This window comes from Myxine glutinosa, chromosome 7, assembly GCF_964187855.1.
Source record: "Myxine glutinosa chromosome 7, kmMyxGlut1.1, whole genome shotgun sequence".
In the NCBI taxonomy this organism is placed as follows: Eukaryota; Metazoa; Chordata; class Myxini; order Myxiniformes; family Myxinidae; genus Myxine; species Myxine glutinosa.
Window position 1 is genome coordinate 72,158,208 of NC_136267.1, and position 17,707 is coordinate 72,175,914.

A 17,707-nucleotide genomic window follows, 5' to 3' on the forward strand; every position below is an offset into this window, starting at 1 on the left:
GCAGCTACTCAATCGGGAAAACTCTAAAGCGACCGAATGCAAAGAGGAAGAAGACGTACAGAAGAGTAACTGGGTTTATTATTATTTGCACACATAAGCAAAAAGAAAGCAGTCACGTTTATTTACAGTGGACATGAGACGCAGGTGACACAGTGAAAATACTAGCTTATCTAACAGGCTTACTTACTACCCAGGACAGAACAAACAAAGACACTGACTCACGCGGGGAATTGCAGAGTGGATTGCTGGAAGGAGGTGGGTGGCTGGAGGGGGGAGGACGGCACGGAGCTGGCTGGAGGGGGGAGGACGGCACGGAGCTGGCTGGAGCTTGATCCCGCACGGGACGTCGGGCTGGACCTCGACGGCCGCTGATGCCACCGAGCTTGTCGTGTGCGCGGAGTCACGGGTCGGAGCTGCTTGTCTCAGTAAAAGCGCATCTGCTCTGGCGACCCAGCTCTTTCTTTGGACTCAGTAAAAGCGCAACTCTCTGACGACCCAGCTCTTTCTTTGGACTCAGTAAAAGCACAACTCTCTGACGACCCAGCTCTTTCTTTGGACTCAGTAAAAGCGCAACTCTCTGATGACCCAGCTCTTTCTTTGGACTCAGTAAAAGCGCAACTCTCTGACGACCCAGCTCTTGTCTCCTCCCTCCTTGTCTCAACTGCTGGACTTATCTCTCGTCTCCTCCCTTGGACTCAACTCTTTCGGGAACGCCCCGCCGGCGGGTTATATAGGCCCCGCCCCTCAACCTTTGCGAACCTCCCCGATCGCTCTTCCTCCGCCCTCTCTAGCCAAACCCCTTGTTCATGGTTGGTCGAGTGGGGCTGGCTCACTCCTCCCCTCTATGACGAGGTGGAGACACGCCTTTCTTCTCCGACCCTGCCTCCTGGTCAATGGCGGCAATTGGAGGGGATGTAATTGCCAATCGACGAAAGGGGGAATGGAGGTTTTTGGGAATGGGAATGAAGGGAATCTATCTCTTTTTCACTCAGTGCAATGGAGTATTATTCTAATGGAAGACCAGGCCTTACTCTAAAACACATAATAAGATATAAGCTACTGAACAAGGGTTTTATCGGGTCCTGCAATGTGGTGTTTATGGAATTAACTACCGAGACGCCCTTTTTATCTTTACACAACTCCGGAGGCAGGAGGGGCCATATCCAAACAATGTTCATCACCATTTCCAATACAATACAATTTAAAAAATGCCATCCTCATATCCGCAACACTGCACCCTCCTCCTCTTAGGCACGTTCCGGGCCTACAACTTTTATTTAGTGTGACACGTAGGTGTAGTTCCCTCTACTTTTAACCTGACCCTGAGTGCGACAGTTTTAAAACATAAATAAATGTGTCCCGCTGCTCCATTGCACCCTGCCTAACAGACTTACGCCCACAGTTAACCGAATTGCGGAATGGTCTTCAAACTATACATTGACGGTGGGGAGCATTATTTACAATTGACACTACTTTTTATTTACAAGACTAACCCAGGACCTGTAATTGTTCTTTCTGGGGGGGAGACAGTCTGCTCTGCATCGACGCACCATGAAAGCACCTATAACGCACCAATACACCCCCAAGCACCAATCGGTGCAGTCACCATTGTTCAATGAAAATAAAAACAACAACCCCTTACCCTGCAGGTGATCTCTTGCTCTTCGGCTCCCTCTGCTGGCTATTATTATTTCTTCCAGTTGTTGTCTTTTCCTTCATTTTCTTACTGGCGGCCTATTTGCAATAAAGCTTGCCCAAACGTGTCCATTTTATTTATCTTTATTTATGGCCCACAGGGCCGACTACGTGTGGTTCACCTGTGGGGCATCGGTGCCCTGTGGCCAAGGTCCGCCAGCAAGATTACGGGCCCTCATGGCCGGTTCCAGCAGAGGGGCCATGCCCCAACCCATGGGGTCCATAAGTGGTGCTCGGCCACAGACATGTGGTCCATAATGTGGTGCATCGATGCAGACAGCTGGTTCTGGGAATTCCGGGCGCACAATGAAGGACTCACGCACGCTCCCCTCGGCGCCCAATGGTGCACAGGTCATGTGGGAGACAAAAGGGGGACAAGACAAATGAGCGAGGGGTAAGGTCACAAGGGTACACATCAATAAGGCAATGCAAGGCGAAATGCGTACGGAGGGCGAAGTGAGAAAGCTCGTCCCTACCGTACGTCACCCCCCTGTCACCTACACTACCCTTGCCCTTACCCCATATGTACAAAATCTACACATTTACAAATTCGTCGCTACTGTCACGTCTCCCCTTATTTCCCTTATACCAAATTCGTCTCCACAATCCCTCTACTTCAAAATTTGCTATCATCAATCCTCATAAGGAGGGAGAGATGGAACATCAAGCACAATGTCACACCCACATCATGATGCGTCTCACAATCCAAACATCTGCACAATAAAAAATAATCAAAACATGGCATGGTGTGGAGGTACGTCATCTCAGGTGAGTGGATGCAGACGGTGCGAGGAGATCCTTCATCCTATCTACCCTCTAAATGACTTTAACACTCTTTACTCTACCCGGGGTCTTTCCCTGCCAATCCATTGGCCAACTTACACTATGGGTTCTAAAAACCAATTCCCATTGACCAAACTGTGGTGCTTCTCAATTTGGGGTCTCACTCCCCCGATTCATCTCCCGGTGCCCTTGCACAATTTCTGGGCTGTGACGTGTAGCTCTCCCAGCAGGCCTACCCACCTGCACACCTCCACCACTGCAGTTGCCACCCGAGCTTACCTAGCTCCTCACCCTAACCTAACTAACTGGGGAAGGCCCCTCCCGGCTCTGTCACCCCTTGGTGCCCTCTGGCACTGGGCTACCCGGGTCCGTCCTCCGGATCCTCGGGCCCCATCCACCACAACTCTAACGGCTCCCAGAGCCCACCTGCGGCCTCACCTGGCCGACATCCTCACAGTGGTGGAGTGCCCAAACCAACTACACACACTAACAGGCGACACGCCCAGCCATTTCCACAACACTAATGCACCCATCCAAACATCATTCTTCCACCCGCACCACAGATGCCAATATCCAACCACAATTTACCTATACCCTCTACCTAACACTTACACTACCCGCCCCGGGTATCCGTGATGGGGGTCCACTCTTCCCCCATTCACACCTTCGCACCATCCACTCCACTCCACAACTTCCACCATACTCACTCCACGACCATCCATTCCAATACTCCATATACTCCACACTCCATGTATTTCACACAACCATTCTCTATACACCTGTTCCTCATACCTGTTGTTGCACACCTGTGCAATCATACCTGGTGCCACCTGCACCCTTCTTCTCCCTGGACCATTTGGTCAACACAATACCCATCACCTTTACTCACTCATACACTGCTCCATCCACCTGTTCAGTTGCACACCTGTGCAATCACACCTGGTCCTTCCTCACACACTGCTCAATACACTTGGATACACCTCCAACACTCACACGGCATCATCTGAACTACCTGTTGCCCTGCTAACTTAGTGCTCCCCGTCTTCCCTTTAAATTAAGCACATACCACGTCATTATCATCCACACTAATCTACCTGCGTCCCCACTATAGGTATCCTTGTCACTAACTAATCTTAACGTTACCTAATGTCATCTTCGCTAGATCCCTACACACGATATATCCTAACCCACCCGGGCTAGTTTTCACTGCCATCAACACCATAATCTAGTGCTCCTTTGCCCCCCTTGGTGCCCTCTGTGAGGGATGACAGAGTTGCCATCCCACCACATCGGGGACGTTCCACTACCAATTTTGCTCACCAAATTTCAACCAATCAAAAATTTTCCAGTTACTGCCAATTCTATTCACTTTTCTAAATTTCGTATGAAAACCACTATCACTATTATCATCATCACCGTCCACTCACTAGTGCCTCTCGGTGCGCCAATTCCTGTCCAAAGCCCGGCTTCGTAAAGCCGAGCAATGAATGCGGGTTGTTTGGTGCCGGCGGCTGGATACGTCCCGCATTCAGTGTAGGGACGGGGGCTTACCCGGGCCGAGATCCCACGCACCACCTCGGCACGGAGCCATCCAATGTCCCGATCTCGACCTGCCGGAACGTCTCAACAAAAATGGGTCGCCATGACGACCCTTCCTATCGGGCTGCCCGCTCCGCCTAGTGGAGCACGGACGCGGCCGTTCCAAACGCGGCCCAGCGTGGATCACGTACGGCGGTCCTTTCGAACCCGCCGTGGTTCGGATCCCCGCTGGTCCTCGCGGCACGCGAAGCTGCCCGACGTGCACCGAGGGCCCGATTCGGCTATAAGTCGCTCTAACCGCTAACCCGGTTACCGTCGATGCCTCACCTGCATGCTTACACGCATACGCTACCCCTTTCTTGCTCATACATCCAGCCGTCTCCCTGCTCTTGGTCATTGCACCTTCTCTTACACACCCAGGTACACTCATTCCGCTCACAGACTTGGTCACACACCTGACCACCGAACACCTTGGCACACATTCGTCGCTCGCACACCTCACCAACACACTTCTTCGCGCCCCCTTCTCGGTCACCTCCTCTGTGACAATCACAGGTGTGCTCTCACTCGCACACCCAACCACGTGCCTCACGACCAACTCAAGTGTGCATTCCCACACACGCTCTACCATTTCAGGTGTGCATCCCTCCATTCCAGGTGTACATCCTCGCTCACCTGTCACAACCAACTCACGCTCCGTGTCACTCTCACTACTCTCACCTCCACTCTTGACAACGCACTCACCTTTGCTCTCGACAGCGCACTCTTTTCTCATGCCCCTGTCCGTTACACACCTTTTTCGCGCACACTCTCCCGTTACACCCTCTGTAACACTCACCACAGGTGTACACTCTCTCGTTACATCCTCTGTAACACTCACCACAGGTGTGCATTCTCCCTTACTCTTGGCAGCGCACTCTTTCCCCATGCACACGTCCGTTACACACCTTTCTCGCGCGTCCTCTTGTGCACACTCTTTCGTTACTTCCTCCGTAACACTCACCACAGGTGTACACTCTCTCGTTACATCCTCTGTAACACTCACCACAGGTGTACACTCTCTCTTTACATCCTATGTAACACTCACCACACCGCGCTTCCATGTGCCCCCTCGCACACGCGCTACGACCGACTCACTCTCGACAGCACATTCACTCCTTGGCGCGCACTTTTTCCTCACACACCCCAGAGTCGGACATTCTCGCACACCTCCTCTTTCACACACCAGACCTGTCGCACACTTCACCAACGGCCTCTCACAAACACCCGGGTCCAAAGCAACCCCCAAGCTGACTGAAGCTCCCCTCACACATCTACATTTCCACGTATATCGCCACTCACCTTGGCACCTCGTCTCCTCACCTCCTTCGCCACCTGCAAACTCTTTATTTGGTTAGTGAGCACATCATTATGAGTTGAGCACCGACCTTGTACATATTCCATCACCTCCTCCTGGATTTCTCTTTTAGTTTCTGTCCGTCTCTTCTTAATTTCACTCACCCCCTCTAACACCTCCTTTAACTTTTGCTTCACCTCTTTTATTTCCCGGTGCGTCTCTTCAAGTTCGTCCTCTAAGGCTACCGTGACCGTCTCTATGTGCATCCTCACCTGCCGGTCCTTTGTCTCCATTACCTCTGTCACCTCGTCCAACCTCATTGTCAGTCCCTCACGTACCATCTGACATTGCCTCTGTGTCGCTATTAAGTCATTTTAAATTTCTTTTTGTGTCGCCTTTAACCCTCCTAGTACCGCAGTGTTCCTTTGAACCTGCTCCACTAACTCCGTTTGTTCCTCTGTCAGCTGTTCCACCTCCTCCGTCAGATCTTCTATTCCCCCTTGTAACTTTGCCGTCCCATTTCTCACCTCTTTCTCTATACGCTTTTCACCTCGCTTTACCTCCTCGCGTACCCCCGAGACCTCCTCACTTACACCTCGTCGTATCTCCTCTTTCATCTCCTCCCTCTCTTTTGTAGATGCCACCCTCATCTGTCCCAATTCATCCCTCTGAGCATCCAATTTACTTTCTAACCCGATTTTCACCTCCTCTATCTGGTTCCCCATCTGTTCGATTTCCCGGGCGGATTGCTCCCCTATTTCCCGCAATTTATCTTCCATCCTATTTTCTAACCCCATTAACCCATTTTTCACCCCCTCTAACTGATTCTCCTGGGCAGCCATTCTATTTTCCACCCCCGTTAACCCATTCTTTACCTCTTTTATCCCGTTGTCTAACCCCTCAAATTTAGCTTCTAGCCGTTCCCCCATTTCTCCCATTTTGCCCCCCATTTCTCCCCCCAATCGCTCACTATCAGCCCTCACTTCGTCCCTCATTACCCCCATTTGGCCCTCCAATCGCTCACCCTGAGCATCCATCCGGTTCCCCATTTGTCCCATTTGGCCTTCCAATCGCTCACTATTCTTGTCCATAAGGGCCTTCATTTGTATCATAAAAAGATTCAAATCCACCGGTGGCGCTGCTACGGTCGCGGGCGCGGTCGCCGTGGCCATGTGCGAGGCGCCATTTTGCGCGCCCGTAACCTCGTGCGTGAGAGCGCCATTTTGTGCGTCTGATACCCCCTCAACCACATTGCCAATGTTCTCCTCCTCTCTTTCATCCACATACATTTCCCCGAGGTCCTGGGTCGATTCCACCCCGTCTATCTCTCCCACCGGCATCCCGTCGCCTTGACCAGCCATGGCGCGATTTCAAAATTCGGGTTTTATAAAACAAAAGCAATTTCGGTACTTTGTAATTTTGAGCGCGTTAAACGCTTCAGGTCCGAATCCGACACTTCTGACACCAATTGTTACGGACCGCGGATTAGATGTTATTATGACCGAGCGGTGGTGTAACCGCGGCCGAACAGTTATTCCCCGACTAAAACCCGATTCAACCCAAACGTTGGCCGTATCGCGCCGCAGCTACTCAATCGGGAAAACTCTAAAGCGACCGAATGCAAAGAGGAAGAAGACGTACAGAAGAGTAACTGGGTTTATTATTATTTACACACATAAGCAAAAAGAAAGCAGTCACGTTTATTTACAGGGGACATGAGACGCAGGTGACACAGTGAAAATACTAGCTTATCTAACAGGCTTACTTACTACCCAGGACAGAACAAACAAAGACACTGACTCACGCGGGGAATTGCAGAGTGGATTGCTGGAAGGAGGTGGGTGGCTGGAGGGGGGAGGACGGCACGGAGCTGGCTGGAGCTTGATCCCGCACGGGACGTCGGGCTGGACCTCGACGGCCGCTGATGCCACCGAGCTTGTCGTGTGCGCGGAGTCACGGGTCGGAGCTGCTTGTCTCAGTAAAAGCGCATCTGCTCTGGCGACCCAGCTCTTTCTTTGGACTCAGTAAAAGCGCAACTCTCTGACGACCCAGCTCTTTCTTTGGACTCAGTAAAAGCGCAACTCTCTGACGACCCAGCCCTTGTCTCCTCCCTCCTTGTCTCAACTGCTGGACTTATCTCTCGTCTCCTCCCTTGGACTCAACTCTTTCGGGAACGCCCCGCCGGCGGGTTATATAGGCCCCGCCCCTCAACCTTTGCGAACCTCCCCGATCGCCCTTCCTCCGCCCTCTCTAGCCAAACCCCTTGTTCATGGTTGGTCGAGTGGGGCTGGCTCACTCCTCCCCTCTATGACGAGGTGGAGACACGCCTTTCTTCTCCGACCCTGCCTCGTGGTCAATGGCGGCAATTGGAGGGGATGTAATTGCCAATCGACGAAAGGGGGAATGGAGGTTTTTGGGAATGGGAATGAAGGGAATCTATCTCTTTTTCACTCGGTGCAATGGAGTATTATTCTAATGGAAGACAAGGCCTTACTCTAAAACACATAATAAGATATAAGCTACTGAACAAGGGTTTTATCGGGTCCTGCAATGTGGTGTTTATGGAATTAACTACCGAGACGCCCTTTTTATCTTTACACAACTCCGGAGGCAGGAGGGGCCATATCCAAACAATGTTCATCACCATTTCCAATACAATACAATTTAAAAAATGCCATCCTCATAACCGCAACACTGCACCCTCCTCCTCTTAGGCACGGCCCGGGCCTACAACTTTTATTTAGTGTGACACGTAGGTGTAGTTCCCTCTACTTTTAACCTGACCCTGAGTGCGACAGTTTTAAAACATAAATAAATGTGTCCCGCTGCTCCATTGCACCCTGCCTAACAGACTTACGCCCACAGTTAACCGAATTGCGGAATGGTCTTCAAACTATACATTGACGGTGGGGAGCATTATTTACAATTGACACTACTTTTATTTACAAGACTAACCCAGGACCTGTAATTGTTCTTTCTGGGGGGGAGACAGTCTGCTCTGCATCGACGCACCATGAAAGCACCTATAACGCACCAATACACCCCCAAGCACCAATCGGTACAGTCACCATTGTTCAAAGTTCATTCAGTTCATTGTTCAAAAAAAGTATATTTATATATATATATATATATATATATATATATATATATATATATATATATATATATATGTATATGTATATATATATATATATGTATATGTATATATATATATATATGTATATATATGTATATATGTATATATATATATATATGTATATATATATATATATATGTATATATATATATATATGTATATATATATATATATGTATATATATATATATATATATATATTGTTACGGTCCGCGGATTAGATGTTATTTTTACCGAGCGGAGGTAACCGCGGCCGAACAGTTGTTCCCCGACTAAACCCGATTCATCCAAACGTTGGCCGTATCGCGCCACAGATATTCAATGTGGAAAAGACTAAGACGACGAATGCAAAGAGGAAGAAGAAGAAGACGTACAGAAGAGTAACGGGGTTTATTATTATTTACACACACATAAGCAAAAACAGCAGTCACGGGTATTTACAGCGGACATGAAAACGCAGGTGACACAGTGAAAATTACTAGCTTATACAGACTTAGTTACTACCCAGGACAGCACGAACAAAACAAACTCACGTACGCAAATGGGGAACTAGCAGGCAGGAATGGCTGGAAAGGATGAGCAGGTGGGATCACAGGGCACAGCGAGCAGGTCCACTCCGGGCGGGAAGCGGGGAGCCGGCAGCTCCTTGTAATCCGCTTTACAGCGCACGCCGGCAGCTCCTGGTATTCGGCTTTACAGCGCACGCCGGCAGGGTCACTCGCTGCCCCGTCAGGGCTTCACGCGGCTGGTTGAAACGGGGCTGGACTCATCTGCCGTATCTCTTTGCAAAAGTTCCTCTGCTTTCTCTTGGACCCTTTCTTTGTCGTGTACCTCTCCACGCAGCTCAGCTCGTATTCCCTTCCTCTCACTTCTCTCCAGCGCGGGACTGACACGCCCTCTCCCCCGTGCTCTGTTTCGTGACCTTGTATCGTAATCCCACGGGCTTGTCTCCTTATTTGGGCATCGCGCCGACGGCACGCCCCTCGTGGCGAGCCACGGGCTTGTTTCCTTATTTGGGCATGGGGCTGCACAGCCCCGCCCTTCGTGGCGCGCCCTGGGCTTGCCTCTCCCTGGCGACCCCGCCCCTCCTGTTCAAACAGAGCACGGAGCACATATTCACTATAGCAGCGAATTGAGAGGGCATGCACCCCACGCTTGTGAACTGCTTTACCCACAGATGGAGAGTTTGGCTGGGAAATGGAATTATTGAAGGGGAGCTATTCTTAATTGATTCGGTGCAATGGAGTGTCATTCTAATGGAAGACAAGGCCTTACTCTAAAACACATAATAAGATATAAGCTACTGAACAAGGGTTTTATCGTGTCCTGCAATGTGGTGTTTATGGAATTAACTACCGAGACGCCCTTTTTATCTTTACACAACTCCGGAGGCAGGAGGGGCCATATCCAAACAATGTTCATCAATTTACCACAATACAATACACACAATCAAAAAAATGCAATCCTCATATCCGCAACAATATATATATATATATATATATATATATATATATATATATATATATATATATTGTCACGCAACCGCGATTAACACCACAGTTGCGGATGGCCAATTGCGAGGCTTTAACTCCCGAGGCGAGAACTCAATAGCGGATTCCAAATCAAACACTTAAACTAAAGTTAAACGCGCGGAATGGCGGGACGGGACACAGCAAAGCTCCGCCGCCTTATCTATTAAAATCCAACAGGAAACTGCGTTCAGATATATATAGAAAATAATACAAGGATTTATTCATGAAAAGTAGACAGTGAAAAAGCACACGCCGGTGATACTAATAACTCTAATAAGCCTAAATTGGGATCCCACACACAACAGATATCAAACACGATACGAGGGAGATGAATACGAAAATAACACGTCTCGTCATGTAAAGTGTAAACGCGGAGCTCGGGCTTATCTGGCTCCTTTCGTCTTCAGTGTAACACCGCCCCGCGGCCCTCTCCGTCTGCCTCCGAGCGCCACCAGGCCTCGTCGGTTCAACGGCACACCCACACCACGAGCTCCCTTGCTCCAAAGGTCCAACGCAGGGCTGCACAAAGCAAACGAACTCCACTTGACCAGGGACAGGAAGGACTCTCCAAACTCTGGATCGCACCGGGACCCTCTCAAGCCGTGAACTCCTTTGAACTCCACTCGACTCGACTCTCTGCGGGAGTGCTGGCAGCCAACTGCCAAGTGCCAACTGTTCAGTGCCAACTGTTCAGTGCCAACTGTTCAAAAATGGCGTCCGACCGTCGATAATATCTCTGGCCGATGACGTCACATTGGCGCACTCCTCAGCCAATAAAAGCCTCCCAACTCGCCGGCTCACCCAGGTCACGCCCTCTGCCGCATCACTCCACTCTCCCGTCCCCGACCCCGCGGTCCTTGTGTTATAACACGTACCAGGCGAGGTTTGTAGGCCTTGGAGGTGTAAACGGTGGCGGCCAATTGTGGCGGTGTTTTTGGCCTGGTTTCCTGTCCGTTTGTTCCGAAGTCATTGTCAGGGAAAGGAATTATTTAATGTTGCGCTAAAGACCTAACTAATGTTTATGTGGTTTGCAGTGCCATAATGGACAAAGGTTTGACTACTAGGTGAGACTCACAGGGGCGTTACCTTTAATCCCTCACTACTTAACACTCGAATCTCCAGGTAGATCCACAATCATACATCTTACCCCGACAAACGCCTAAACATCAAGAACTTATTACATGTAGAGTCCCTGTCACGACAGTCGAATACCTACCTATACAGATCTACCTAGCTCTAGATGTTGCTCTACCAAATTCATAACAATATATATATATATATATATATATATATATATATATATATATATATATATATATATATATATATATACATACATATATATTATATGAATGAATGAATGAATGATCGTTTTAAGGCCATTTTCCCCACTAGAGCGGGGGTTATATATATATTGTTGCGGTTCTCTCGCCGGCCTTCTTTCCCTTATCAAGGAGGGATTAATCCCCTTGTCTTTACTGGCCTGGCGGAACCGAGACTTATTGCGTCCTTTCCGGGCGAGCGGAAAATAGGGTTTCGGGACCAAATTCTCGCTCATACCTAAGTACTCGCGCCGCTACGGAAACGAGGTAGCAAGCCTCGCACGAACCACGTGAGGTTGGAGTACGCCGAGCGGTTTGCGTACACGTGATCCGCGCAGTCTCAATTAATGGACCCCGATTTAAGCGGTTCTATTCGTGCCACGCTTAATCAAATGGAGATACCACGGGAACGATCGAACCAAGAAAAAAGGAAGAACAGATGGGTTTAATGATTCCCACACGTATGTACAGTTCAGGACAAAGAGACACAGAGAAATCCTTATACAGTCTTAACTTATATCTGGACAACGGGCCCGTCTCTCTCACACTCACACAGGGAATTGCAGATGTCGATGTTCACCAACGCGCTGATGTGGTCGTCCAGGATCGGCCCCGTCCGGCTCTCTGTGGTCCACGTGCGTCCCGCGAAGATGGTGATAGGCGAAGACCGGGGCTCGTAGCGCGTCTCTCGAACAAGGGCGATATATCGGGCGGAACGGCAAGGGGCGGACTTTTACGGCAAAGGGCGGACTTTTACGGCAAAGGGCGGTTACTCAGCCGTTCTCATGCAAGTACGGCAAGGCGCATCAAGCTCATCAAGCACCACGCGTTCTGGCTGTAAGTTCTCTTTAATGTCTTCCTCCCTCCCGGCAAGTCCTCCGCTTCAGTCCTCTTCTGCAAGTCCTTTGGGTTCTCCAGCACCAGTCCTGTTTAATCTCTTTCTCTCCCCCAGCAAGTCCTTCTCCTCTGCGAGTCCTTTGGGTTCTCCAGCGCTAGTCCTTTTGGCTCTCCCTCTCCTCTGCGAGTCCTGTCGAGGGCTTTGTGCATCGGGTTTCATCGGCACGCCCCGCGAACTTTCTGGAATTCACCAGACTCTTCTCACCACGCCCTCTGATGCCACCACCCCTGAGCTCTGATTGGCGGCTCATGCTTACCGTCATCGCTCCTGCCGCTCCGCCTCGACTCCGCCCCGATCCTCCTCTGCCTCCCTCGTGTTAACTCGCCCAAAATGAACCAATGTTAACAAACTGTATTGAGGTTACGGACGTAGGATGATCGGTGGCAGTAGGGCCTATTTTCCTGGCTTTACACAACGCAGAATTAACACTGGAAAGGGCCTATTCTCACACATACGAAGAAATAACTATACTACAAATGAGGCTACATGTTGCTTGTGTGACTATCTATGGGGGACAGACTTTAACCTTTATTAGGCTCACTTTAGACTCAAAACCGTAACTATATATATATATATATATATACACACACACACACACACACACACACACACACACACACACACACACACACACACACACACAGTGTATTCAGAAAGTATTCAGACCAGTTCACTTTTTCACATTTTGTTATGTTGCAGCCTTATGCTGAAATCGTTTAAATTCATTTTTTCCCTCGTCAATCTCCACTCAATACCCCATAATGACAAAGAGAAAACAGGATTTTGGAAAGTTTTGCAAATTTATTAAAAAGAAAAAACTGAAATATCACATTGACATAAGTATTCAGACCTTTTGCTACGACACTTGAAATTTAGCTCAGATGCCTCCCATTTCTCTTGATCATTTTTGAGATGTTTCTGCACCTTGATTGGAGTCCACCTGTGGTAAAGTCAATTGATTGGACATGATTTGGAAAGGCACACACCTGTCTATATAAGGTCTCACAGCTGACAATGCATATCAGAGCAAAAACCAAGCCATGAGGACGAAGGAACTGCCTGCAGATCTCAGACACAGGATTGTGTCGGGGGCACAGATCAGGGAAGCCCACAAAAAAAATTCTGCTGCATTGAGGTTCCCAAGAGCACAGTGGCCTCCATAATTTTTAAATGGAAGAAGTTTGGAACAACCAGGACTCTTCCTAGAGCTGGCCGCCCGGCCAAACTGACCAATCGAGGGAGAAGGGCCTTGGTAAGAGAGGTGACCAAGAACCCGATGGTCACTCTGGCTTAGCTCCATAGATCCTGTGTGGAGATGGGAGAAACTTCCAGAAGGACAACCATCACTGCAACACTCCACCGATCTGGGCTTTATGGCATAGTGGCCAGACGGAAGCCTCTCCTCAGTGAAAGACACATGAAAGCCGCTTGGAGTTTGTAAAAAAGCACCTAAAGGAATCTCAGACTGTGAGAAACAAGATCTGTAGGCTTTAATGCGGTTCCACCATTTAGGGGATAACAGATGTAGGGGATACGGTTCCACCATTTCATGTATGTAATACGTTGATATCCCTTTGTACTCGTGAAATGTATCAGCCATGTATTTTGATTCTCATGTAACTTAATGTTTCAGAGTGTCGGTGCTGCCAAAACAGTCTTCGCTAGGATTATACTGGGTCGTTTGGCATTGCCTTCCTAGCAGTAGTTAGGACAGGTGGCCGGAATTTGTTCAGGATTCAGGCGATAGCTCACCTAATCTTCACGAAAGACACCGTGGGTCTTTAACATCTACCGCCTAATGCCGGCAGATGATAAGCCCATTGTAACGTCCATCCGAAGGACGGCACACACATCGATGAATCGCCATGTCTGTGAAACATCAGGATGATGGTTTATGGCTGAGTCCGGATTCAATCTCCGGCAAGACAGCTCAGATGCGAGTATGTGTACCTCTAAGCCAGTCTTCAGCCATGTATCCTTTTGACAATATTGTGACAGGTTTATAGTTTTTTAACCTCGAGGATGAATTTACATGGTTAATGTAAAATGCACAGGTCAGCAAGTTTTATTCAAAAATTATTTGTTTCTACGTTTAGATGAGGACTATGGCGATGATGATCATGACGACGATGATGATTATGAGGACGGATTCCCCATGCCTCGACCTTATGAAAATGGACATGGAAACTACAAAGAAAAAGGTCGGGCAGCTGATGTCACTGTGATCTGGGTTGTGCTTCACTGTACATGTTGAGTTATGAATTTCGAGCATGGTGGGTTTTTTGTTTCTTTATATTTTGTCGTCCATTGCACTTCCTTTTTTCCTGCAGCCTTCCAAGGACCTTTGCCGAAGGACACCAGTTGGATCGACTTTAAAGGAGAAGCAATTACGTTCAAGGCGACTACAGCAGGCATTCTTACAACTCTGTCGCATTGCGTTGAGCTTATGAACAAAAGGGAAGAGAGTTGGCAAAAGCGTCTGGAAAAGGTGTTTTGTACTGTGTGCTTCAAATAAGCAGACTTGAGGTTAAAACCGTGCAGAGTACCATTTACTACATCATGCACCTTCCTTTCATCAACCACCTCCAGACTCCCCCACCCTTTCCTCCTTCCCCCCCCCCCCCCACCCCCCACCTCTTCCCACCCCCCACCTCTTCCCACCTCAAGTTATTTACATACTCTGACAGATATAGATTACTCCATTTGAAAATTACAAGTAAAATAGCTGTACAGGCAAAATTTGAACAAGTTCATACATTCATTGGCATTGATGAAGGTGTGATTTAATTTGCCGTTTTATTGTTTCTTGATATTTGATAACTTTTACCGTTTTACTTTCAGGAGCAGGAAAAGAGGAGACGCGTGGAAGAAGCTTATAAGGACGCTCTGGAAGAGCTGAAGAAGAAATCGTGTTATGGAGGGCCCGATTATGAGGAAAGCCATTATCGTTCTGAGACGTTTGCATTTGGCACTATGAAAGCACCCTGTGTGTGCGTGCGTGCGTGTGTGTGTGTGTGTGTGTGTGTGTGTGTGTGTGTGTGTGTGTGTGTGTGTGTGTGTGTGTGTGTGTGTGTGTGTCTGTCTGTGTGTTATCTCAGGATTGAAAGACATAGTCCAAGTTTTTGGCCAGTTTGTGATGTTTTTTTTTTTACAAGGTCAGAGGAGAGGGAAGAGGCTGCCTGTCTGTCTGTCAGAAGGATGAGGGACATCACGGCATGGAAGAGGGTGGAGTCATCAGCAAAGAGATAAAGGGGATTTTCCAGGGAGTCAGAGAGATCATTTATGGAGATCAGGAATAGGACTGGGTGCCAGAATACAGCCTTATGGTACTCCAGCCTTGACAGGGAGAGGGGATGAAAGGATTCCGTTGAGAACCACACATTGGCTACGAGTGTGGAGGATGTCAGTAATCCAAAAGTGAAGCTACCTTGGATTCCATGGATTCCATAGGCAGAGGGTTTGTAGAGCAAGGCAGGATGCCAGACTGTATCGAAAGCTCGAGATATGTCCAGAGAGACGGCCCTGAACTCATGGTTGATATTGAGGGCCTCCATCCTATGTTGGGTGAGTAGAAGCAGCATGTCAATGTGGAGTGACCAGGTCTGAATCTGAATTGAAGATCTGAGATGAAGCTGTTGGGGAAAAGAAATGATTTTATGTCAATTGCTTTGATGGATTCCATGACTTTGCTGATTGGAAGCAAGCGAATTGGTCTGTAGTTGAAGGGATCCATTTTTTGTACCTTTTTAATGTAAATGGCAGGGTGAAAATGGCAGAGAGAGGAAGTGCAAGAACTACAGAACAGGTTTTTAGGACATGTGAGCTTATGTCGTCCGGTCCAGTAGCAGTGTCAGAGTCGAGGGCTGCCATAAACTTCAACACCTTCTCTGGTGCAAAAGACACAGAGTCCATCAGCAGTTGGGCACAACAGGGAAGGATGGGTACCAAGAGTGAGGGGTTGAACACAATAATTTTAAACAAACACAGAATTCAGGCATTCGGCCTTCTCACAAGCGGAGTCGGTTGTTGTGCCATTTGAAGTGAGGGAAGGTATGGAAGGGGAGCATACACCAGAGACCGACTTGACAAGGTGCTACCAGGTTTTAGAGGAGGGAGGCAAGTTTGAACGTTCATTCTTCAGGTTGGGCAGGTGTTGTTTTCTGGCTGTCCTGAGAGTAGACACACTTGTTGTGGGATTTTTGGAATGACCTGAGGTTGCCTTTGGTTGGATTTTCCTTCCAGGAGGAGAATGCAAGTTTTAAAGCAACTGCCTCACAAAGACGAGATGGGACGAATCTGTGCATGGGAGAGGGCACGTTTCTGTGGAAGAATTCGCAGGCTGAAATAATATCGGGGGGAGGGGAGGGGAGGGTAGATATTTGAGACATGTCCTGAAGTGCGATGGCTGCTTGCAGTCTTTGCCAGTTTGTCTGAGTGAAATGCCAGACTCACCGGCACTGACGCTGTTCTGAGAGTGGCCAGAGAGATGTTGATATTCACAAACATGATCAGATGAGCCAATTGGGGCAGAGGAAGAGCAAGATACATTTGCGGGGAAGTTGGTCATCGCCAAATCCAGAAGAACTTTGATTGGACTGTAGTGGGAGTTTTTGTTTTTATTTTTTTTGTCCCCCGTCGCACCGCGGAGCGAAAGGGGGACTATGGTTTTCCCCTCCGTCCGTGTGTGCGTGCGTGCGTCCGTGCGAACGTGCGTGCGTGCGTAAGCGAAGGACCGAATTCTAATTTGGTGTGTGGGTGCAACCCATGTCAAAATCCAAGATGGCCGCCGCCATGTATGTCTGACGCTATGTATGTCTGAACCTTGTGAGCGTAATATCTTGAAAAATAAGCAAAGTACCAACTTCTAATCTGGTGGGTGGGTGTATCTCGGCATAAGGAAGAACGCTATTGAAAATTTGGTCGCCACGTCAAAATCCAAGATGGCTGCCACCATATATATGTCTGAACCTTGTGAGCTAAATATCTTGAACAATAAACGAACTACTAACATCTAATCTCGTGTGTGGGTGCATCTAAGCATAAGGAAGAACGCTATTGAAAATTGTGTCGCCACATCAAAATCCAAGATGGCAGCCACCATATATATGTCTGAACCTTGTGAGCGAAATATCTTGGAAAATAAACGAACTACTAACTTCTAATCTGGTGTGTGGGTGTATCTACACATATGGGAGAACGCTATTAAAAAATTGGGTCGCCACGTCAAAATCCAAGATGGCCGCCTTGCGTCTTCCACTTTGTCAACTCACATCACTTCACCGACGGGGGACCAAAGCGTAACGCTTGTACACAAGTAGTTTCGGCCTCATTGTGGAACTTGTACATGATTAACATGAATATCAAGGATATTGGTAGACATGAGTGTGTGTAATTACAAGGACAGTATGCACCGGACAGTTTTTTTATTCTGCATCCTCAGCATAATGAGGCATGTGCTCAGATGGGA

General features: G+C 48.4%; 1 protein-coding gene across 1 annotated transcript in view; it reads left to right on the top strand.

Annotated features, from left to right (window-relative positions):
* LOC137431323 (ceramide transfer protein) overlaps window positions 1-17,707 on the top strand; it is a 112,141-nt gene that overhangs the window by 74,216 nt on the left and 20,218 nt on the right. Inside the window, exons 5-7 of the mRNA XM_078781863.1 lie at window positions 14,337-14,441; window positions 14,571-14,728; window positions 15,082-15,178. Of these exons, the coding sequence (XP_078637989.1) occupies window positions 14,337-14,441; window positions 14,571-14,728; window positions 15,082-15,178 (360 nt within the window). The remainder of the gene's footprint in view (window positions 1-14,336; window positions 14,442-14,570; window positions 14,729-15,081; window positions 15,179-17,707) is intronic.